This window comes from Nyctereutes procyonoides, unplaced genomic scaffold (genome assembly GCF_905146905.1).
Source record: "Nyctereutes procyonoides isolate TBG_1078 unplaced genomic scaffold, NYPRO_anot_genome, whole genome shotgun sequence".
NCBI classification, from domain to species: Eukaryota; Metazoa; Chordata; class Mammalia; order Carnivora; family Canidae; genus Nyctereutes; species Nyctereutes procyonoides.
In genome coordinates this window covers 24,307,458-24,316,819 of record NW_026575048.1, presented here as the reverse complement: position 1 = coordinate 24,316,819, position 9,362 = coordinate 24,307,458, and the positions used below count along the sequence as shown (strand labels likewise).

Here is a 9,362-nt window from a genome sequence, read left to right as displayed (position 1 = left end):
GTCCCCTCCATGTGGCCTCCAACCCCCTTCACAATCCTTTAGATAGATCTGATCATGACCTACCTCTTCAGTGGCCCTGCAGTGCTTGCAGGACATAAAAACATGTCACAGTCCAGCTTTCCAACCTACTCTACTGGCCATCTCTGCCAAAATTCCCTATCTCCAGCCATAACCCCACTGACTCCTCCACCCCACCCCACCCCCACACACATACACAATTCCCTCTAACACCCATGACCTTTCCAATCCAACCCCTGGGCTTCCATGCATTTGCTACTCAAGGAACCTAGACAGATTTATAGAGAGAGAGAATAATTTAGACATACACACCCACCAGTTCTCTACCTGGCATAGTCTCTTTCCTTCAAGGCTCCATTCAAATAAATGTCACTGCCTGGGGGAGAGTCATCCCAGACTTTCCCTGGCACTTCATAGCTCCTCCTCTTTGTATCCACAGGATTTTGTACACATTTTTAATTAGAGAGTTTCTGTTGAATGATAGCTAGTTGTTGAAATGTCTTATCTATCTTTCCCACTTGATAATGAGCCCCTAAGGGATAAAGATCATGTCGTATTTATCTTTGGATTGCCAGCATTCAGAAAAGTGCCTGGCATAAGGTCAGCACTCAATAAATGTTCATTAATGTACAAATACCCCCTGTAGTATCTCATGCACATAACAGCATACTGAGTAGCTCTTTGGTACAGCAGATTTAAAATTGAACTGTGAGGAAGAATGCTTGAATTCTAGTCTGGGTTCACCCATCAACTGGCTCTGTCACTGGGGACAGAACTGTTTTGTGTCTCAGTACTATCAACTTGTAAAAGGGGGTAGGAGACCTCTGAGTACCTTTCCAAAGCTCACATCTGTTGATGCAAAGAACTTGACAGCTTATCCCTAAAAATGTCTCTTTCTTACCAGAAGGAAAAGGCCTTAGACATCTTTTTTTTTTTTCCTTAGATATCTTCTAAGGAGAGTCATGGCATACAACCAGGAGCCTCTAGCCGAGACCCCTGTCATCAAATTCAATGGCCAGGACTATAACTCCTTGCTGGATCGTTGCCTAAGCACAGGCCTACCATTTGAAGATGAGACATTCCCTGCAGAGATTTCTTCCATAGGTCTGCAGCTGGTCCAGGGTAAAAACCTCTCCAGCCTGAGGTGGATGCGGCCAAAGGTGAGTGAGCCCCACAGGAACACACCCAGTTCCTGAACCCTCTGAGCTGCCTGCCATGGTACCTCCCACAGAAAAAAGGATGGGCCTGTGACCTGGTTTTTAAGGATGGCCCAAACCAGATGGGAAGGAGAATGAAATGTATCTGGTCCCTCAGCTACAGTGTTGTATCCTCAGTGGGTTGGAAGGACCCTGTACCAGGACTCAGGATCCATGTATTCTAACCCATTTATATAACACTGAGTACATCACTAGATTACATGCTCATGTTCTTATCCGTAAAGTGGGAAACCATGGGTATTAAGATTGTAGTAGTTGGTCTTATCTCCATAACCAAGCCCGTTCGTCAGTCTCCATTACTCTTTATTCTTTTCCTTATCACTGTCCTTATTTTTTTTTCTTTTTTCCCTGTTGGAATTTACTCAAAGGGAAGATAGCATGTCAGTCACTTATTCAATAGGATAAATTTAAATAATTGCCTCACCTCTCTCATTTATATTTCTATTTTCAATCTTGCAAAGGCTTGATCACTAATAAAAGAATTTCAGACAGTAGCTGTAAAATTAGGGAGATATTTTAGGGCAACATTCAAAACCCCCTCCTCCCCTACCTCAGCAGATGGCCACTAATTCAGCCTTGTGGTAAGATGAGCCCTGTTGGTTTTTCTAAACTATATTCATTTCAGGGCATGAAGCCCCAAGAAAAATTTCTCAGCCCACTTAACATTCTCAGAATCTGATCAGGGCTACTACTAATGCAAAGGACACAGGTGAGGACCATTCTCGGGGTCCTAATGCCCAACCCCATGTTCTTTCTGCCAAAAGCAGCCAGCAGAACCTAGAATAAGAGAAAATAATATAATGTCTAGTGAGCTCATTATAATACCGACAAGTGTTATGGAGCACTGATTAAATACCAAGCACTATACTTTCAATAAATTATACAGAATGACATACGACAAAACACTGAATTCTGGAGGTGACAACTCTTGCCCTAACTTGGGACAGATTTGTAGTTTTGGGGAGGAGGGGAGGGTGATTAGGGATCAGGTGGGGCTCAGGATCAGATGGTACATCAGGCTTCTAGGATCCATCTCACCAGTCAGAGGCATTAAATCCCCAGCAATGATTCTCTTCTTCTGGCCTTCTCTCCTATGGAGAGCTGAATAGCAAACTATATAAAGTATGGAAGGGTTATATTTTTCCCTTTGTTATTTTTAGATGCTGAGATTCTTTTAGAAAGTTTTTTTCCAAGGTGCTGACTAATAGATGTGAGACCATATTTCTAGTGTTAAAGAATTTATAACATTTCTATTTAGGAAGGGTTGAGAGTTTCTTACTTTCTGATTCCAGCAACATCTCAAATTTTGTGTTTTGGGGGGCAAGGAGAAACTGAGCCAAATAAGAGTGAGAAGACCTTCACGGAATCCTGCCAGGAACCTGAAAAGGGCAGCCAGAGGCAAATACATCTTACTCTCATTCTTCTTCTCAGCCAAAAGCTGAGACAAATGTCTTCATGTCCTTCATCACAGCACTTATATGTGTATAGTATTTTCCTGAGTTTTCCATGTATTGTCTCTTACTGTGTCTCTTTGTTCTTTCCCAGTTATATTAAGAAGAAAACAGAATCGGGATCCCTGGGTGGCGCAGCGGTTTAGCGCATGCCTTTGGCCCAGGGCGCGATCCTGGAGACCCTGGATCGAATCCCACGTCAGGCTCCCGGTGTATGGAGCCTGCTTCTCCCTCTGCCTATGTCTCTGCCTCTCTCTCTCTCACTGTGTGCCTATCATAAATAAATAAAACAAAAAAATTAAAAAAAAAAAGAAGAAAACAGATTTAGACAGGTGATGGGACTTGCACAAGGTGACAGTTAGAGAAGAATCTGGGATTTAAACTAAGATTCCAGACTCCACATGCTATACTTTTCTTCACATGGGATTTTTGTGCCCAATAGGACTCTTATTTGTATTTGAATGAATGAGTAAGTGAACAGATAGGAATGACTCTATCTACAGGTCCCTGACATGGGTTTCAAGCTCCATATGTACAACTGAGAATCCATAGGTTGACTCATTTAACAAGAAGGGATAGTAGATGAGAAGGCCACTGAACTCACCTCTTCAACATGGTGACATCCTCAACTGCCAAAGCTTATAGTTGTTCCTGAAAAGGGGCTTGGAAGAGGAGCCATGGCCAGTGTGGCTCAATCCTAGTTGTGAAAGCTAACACTTATGTACTACTGACCATATGGCAAGCCTGGCTTTAGAGGCTTTGAATCATTAAATCCTCACAGTAATGCTATGAAGAGGTACTATTATTAACCCCATTTTATAGATGAGAAATAGAAATGGAGACTTATGTAACATGCCCAAAACGGTACAGCTGGGATTTGAGCCCTGGAGTCTGTCTCTAAGACCTGTCCTCCTATCATCACCCTATACTACCTCCTGTCAGGCCTCATCATAAGCTCATGTTGTATTCTTGGCTCCCATTTGCCACAAATATTTTGTTCACCAATAGACTCCTATCAATGTCTATGTTGTGTCTTCCTTTCCATTTTTTAGGTGAAAAAGAATGAGGGTAAAAATGAAATGTTGTATGTGTACCTCGTATGATTATTCTAAGGAATAAATGAAGATAATACTTAGAAGAATGTCTAGAACATTGAAAACACTAGTTATTGCTACTACAATTAATTTGGGGTGGTGGTGGTATAGGATGGCAGCCTCAGAGACTGTCCTTTTGGATTCCTTGGGATGTCACAGTCCAGGCAGCTTGAGTCTTCAGCTAATATCAACAAACACTTTAGGGAAAAATGTAGGTCAGATGAAACCATTTGAGGACCTAGGGGAGCCTAGCAGGGAGTATGAAGTGACTTTCTTCTCACATTCTGCTGCCTGTCACTTCTTTCAGAAGGTTGCCTCTCAATCTAGAGTTTGCCCAGTCACTGTCCAGAGGTCTGGCTGGCACTCCTTTAAAGTTCAACTGTATAATGGCTGAGGTGGCACCAAGGCTTCTGAGGCCATCTTCACATTCTAGGCTTTTCCAAACAGTGGGGACCCTTCATACTCTAGGCAATTGCTAAATCATCATGGATATTGTTCTACTCTAAGTACTCACTCAGGCTTGGTAGATTCACTAATAGCGTAAGAGTCAGAGACCTAAAACTAGACTCAGTTTTCTATGCCTGGTGCAGAAAAGCTGTTTAATGCCCCATAATGTTCTCTCTCTAACTCTCTGTTTCTCCTTTTCTCCCTCTCTCTAACAATCAACCTAATCCATGTTGCTGCTGGAACTTTGAAATAGAAGCTCTTTCATATCCTGCTTCATTCAGCTTTCAGCTTCTCTTTAAGAAATTTCTAACCTACTCCTGACACTCTCCCCGTTGGCAGGCAATCAGGTTCTGGAACAGCCTATGACCCTGCCATGAGTAAATGGCGCTGATGGGACCCAACTCCTCATTAGCCTCAGCACTGCCTGCAACCCCCCATGTCAGCAAGAGACAATGCTGAGAATTAGACTTGTACATGGAGTATCTATGATATTTCCCTGAATGAAAGTTGGTGTTAGAATGACTTCCTTTTAAAATTTTAATTTCATAAATAATAAATCCAATTTATCAAGTATGTACATGCATTAAGTATGACTCTAAGCACTTTACATACATTTCATTTAATGACCATAATAGTCCTTTGAGGCAGATGATATTACCCTTGTTCAATAGATGAGCACTGTACATAGAGTTTCCATGATAGCTAAAAGACTCTTTTGGTACCATCTAGTAGAGTAGCCATGGGTCATATGTGGCTATTGGGTGCTTAGAAATATGGCTAGTACAACTGAAGGATTAAAGTTTTATTTAAAGCAGCCACGTACGACTTGTGGCTACCATATCGAACAGCATAGAATTATAGACACAGATCTTCATAGCAGAGTCACCAACATATATCAGATTGAGAGACTGCAGTTTCATCTTTGCTCCCATTCTTTCATGAAAAACCTTTCACTTCTCAACTGAATAATGGGCTGTGGACCCAAAACATGTTGTCTGATGGGTACCCGAAGCTCAGAACGCAGCCCCTTTTGAGTTCTGGCCTCTGGCCATCCCAGAATAAATTATTGCCTACCCAAGTAACAACTTTTCATCTTTTAAGTAGCCAGGGTGGAGTTTCTGAAAAGATCATTTACCAGAAATGGTTCGCCTTGGAACCAAAATGAGTTCTTCAGAAAATGAAGGGGTTAACAAAAGAGACCTATGAATGTAGTTTACAAAGCCAACAGGTAACAAAGTGACAAAAGGATCATGCCAGGACCAAATTTCATTGAGCCAAAGAACTTTGACGCCAATAAAACAAAGCTCTCTAGCAAAAATAGAAAGAGAATGACCCTGCCACCTGGCCCAGCCTGAACTCTGGCCACCCTCTGAAAGATTTATTTAGCCTGTGTCTGAATGCCAAGATACTAAACCTGGTGTTCCCTCATCTAAGAGCAGCACACCATCTGGGATAGTGCATTAGCAGTCTTTGATGAATGCAAGAATCACTCCAAAATATACTAAGTGATGTGGCATAGGAAGAGCCCTCTCCAGAAGCAATTGCAGGAGAGTGCCTGGTTGGGTTCCACTTAAGAGAGAGTATTTTCTAAGATTCCAGGGGATCTTGCATTTCATGTGCTTTTAATAGAGCTAATATAATACAGATTGCCCCCAAAGTTTGCCTTGAGACAGGACTTCACAATGCAGAAGTTGCTAAGATTACTTAGTGTGACTATTGCTAATGGCTTCTGCATTAGGGTTCTCCACAGAAACAGAAACCATAGAGTATATATATATATATATATACACGTGTGGGTGTGTGTGTATGTGTGTGTCTACATCTATCTTTTCTATATCTATATATCCCGTAGGATATAACCAGTAAGAAATATATAGATTTCGCCTCTTCGTGTATTTATTGTGAGGAATTGACTCACGTGATTTTGGAGGCTGAGAAGTCCCACACTGCTGCCACCTGCAAGCTGGAGACCCCAGTAAAGCCAGTGATATAGTTTAGTAAGACTGGGTGCTGGTGGTGTCATTCCCAGTCCAAGGATAGGAGAAGACTAATGTCCCAGCTTGCAGTCAGGCAGAGAAGGGACAGATTCTCCCTTCCTCTACCTTTTGTTTTATTCAGGTCCTCAATGGATTGGGTGTTGCCCATGCACACTGGGGATGGCAATCTGCTTTACTAATTCTGATTCAAATAAATGCTAATCTCATCTAGAAACACAGACACATTTAGAAATAATGTTTAGCTGAGTATCTGGGGACCCCATGATCCAGTCAAGTCATAAAATTAACCATCACAACTGCTGTCTATATACGTGATGTTTCAGAGCCCTCGAAGGGCCCATCTCACAGAATCAGGAAACCCAGACACTGAGAGGCCCCTGTCCGCCGGTGTGGTCCTCGGGGAAGAGCTAGGCACTATGGGGCCATGTTGCCTGCTTCACAGCCCATCCCTGTGGAGTCGGGAACCAATTGCTCAGCTTCCCTGAACCTGCCCCCCGCTGCCCTGGCAGGGTCTTAGAATCATCAGTGTTGCCCTGTAAATCCTGAATGCTAACTCCAGCTAACCTACTCCGTGCAGGTTGTGGGAGGCGGCCCCACAGTCTGCTTGTCTGCAAAGGTCCCATGTGATTCTGAGTCACACTCAGGGTGGAGACTGTTCCTTGCCACTCTTATATACTTCACTGCTTTGGTGTGCTCGTCTCACCTGGTGACACCTGCAGAGCATTGCTAGCTCTTTATTTTTTAAAAGGTTGATTTTAAATTCCCAGCTAGTTAACACAGTGTAATATTAATTTCAGGTGTATAATTAGTGACTCAACACTTCCAGACAACACCCTGTGGTGCTCCTCACAGCACGTGGACTGCTTCATCCCCATCACCTGTTTAACCCAACCCCACCCACCCCTCCTCTGGTGACCATAGGTTTGTTCTCTATGGTTAAGCGTCTGTTTCTTGGTTTGCCTCTCTCTCTTTTTTCCACTATGATTATTTTTCTTAAATTCCACATATGAGCAAAATCATGGTATTTTCTTTTTCTGACTTATTTTGCTTGGCATAATACTAACTCCAGCCATATTGTTGCAGATGGTAAGATTTCATTCTTTTTGACGGATGAGTAATATTCATATATATATATGAATTTATATAAATGTATATATTCATATACATATATATACATATGTGTGTATATATATACCTATATATGTGTGTGTATGTATATATATATATATCACATCTTTACCCATTCATCTTTACCTATCCTCTCAACAAGTCAGCCCAGCAGACTAAAATGCTTGTGGGTATAATTTCCATCTCTTCCTACTTCTGCTCTTTACAAAAAAAAAAAAAAGAGAGGGAGAGAGAGAGAGAGATTTATTCATTTGAGAGAGAGGGAGAGAGCACATGCACTCGTGCGTCAGCAGGGGGAGGGGCAGAGGGAGAAGCAGACGCCCTGCCGAGCAGGGAGCCCTGTACAGGGCCTGATCCCAGGATCCTAAGATTACGACCTGAGCCAAAGTCAGACACTCAGCGGACTTCCACCCGGGCGCCCCTACCCCTGCTCTTTTTAGATCGTTTGGCATCCCCCTGAAGCCCAGGCTGGGGAAAGAACAGCAGCTCAGAGGACATGAGACACAGATGCAGGTCTTGTGCCCAACATTGATGCAGAGGATTCCAGTGTTTTTCCATAAACTTGATAATGAATATTGACTTGCAATAATTGCCATTTAATTTTTATAGCATTAAAATATCTTTCTGTTCCTAATTAGCTACATTTTTAATTTTGATTTTTATCATTTTGGTAAATCAGAGAAAGTTGTACATTTATTAGGTGCCTTCATGGCATTTATTAGAAGGATATAAATCATTTCTCCTTTGGCTCATGTAAATACTATCTTATAATATTACATATCCTGATATGCAACCACCCTGGCATCCTTCATTTCTAGGGCAAACCTTGCTTGATTATAGTGGGTTAGACATAACAATTTCTTGTTTCATTTGCTGGATTTTTATTTTGGTGTATTTCCGTAAGTGAAATCCATCTTGTGAGTGTGTGTATGTGTATGCATATTGTGCTTTCACTGTCCCAGGCTATGCTAGCTTCTTAAAATAAATGGTAGCAAGGCCTCCCTTCCTCCCTTTATCTGAAGCTGTAAATGACACAGGAATTGTCCATTCTCTGCAAAATTTGAGAGAACTCCATGGGAAATCATGTGTCCTTAGAAGCCTTTACAAAGCTGTTAGGGAGATATTCTTTGATCATTTGAAAATACGATGGCAAGGTTATTGATTTTTTTTTTTTTTACAGTTTGTTTACTAATGACTCATTTTGGGCCATGTTAATTTTAGTCAGAAAATCATCACTATTTTTAATTACTATTACTACTAATTACTATAGAATTTTACATCATGTTTTTATATTGCTAAAACCACATTTTTTGTTTTTCCATATTTTTAAAATTTAAATTCAATTAACATATAATCTATTATTAGTTTCAGAGGTAAAGTTCAGTGATTCATCAGTCTTATATAATACCAGTGCTCATTCCATCACATGCCCTCCTTAATGCCCATCACCCAGTGACTCCAACCCCCCTCCCTTCCAACAACTCAGTTTTTTCCCCATGATTAAGAGTCTCTTATGTTGTCTCTCTAATTTCGTCTTGTTTTATTTTTCCCTCTCTCCCCCTATGATCCTCTATAAAACCTCGTTTATATTTCTAATTTTAGTTGGGCTTCTTTCCCATATTTGCCAAAGGTTGGGTCTATATAAACATTCTCCCCCAAATGGAATGAGTTATTTGCTTTATTGATCTTGCTGTTTTTCTATTTTAGAATTCACTAATTGTCCTCTTTTATCATTTTTTTCCTGTCTATATTTGCAGCCCTTTTTGTCTTTCTAACATCTATGAGTTGACTGTTTAATTCATGTTTTTATTCTATCATGTTTAATAATGAATGCATTTGAAGCTCTGGGTTTGTCTGAGTGTGGCCTTTTTAATTTTGCAAATATTACAGAAGAAGGGAATCAATATTTATTGACCATGTACGTCGTCTGATGCTCTGCTAAGTATTCACATCCTTCCTCATTTGTAAAATGGAAAGACTCCTGCTTTGCAAGGCTAGTGGGAGACCATG

General features: G+C 41.2%; 1 protein-coding gene across 1 annotated transcript in view; it reads left to right on the top strand.

Moving 5' to 3' along the window:
• Positions 1-980: 980 nt before the first annotated feature.
• CAPN13 (calpain 13) overlaps positions 981-9,362 on the top strand; it is a 51,999-nt gene continuing 43,617 nt past the window's right edge. Inside the window, exon 1 of the mRNA XM_055326931.1 lies at positions 981-1,178. Coding sequence (XP_055182906.1) covers positions 981-1,178 — 198 coding nt within the window. The remainder of the gene's footprint in view (positions 1,179-9,362) is intronic.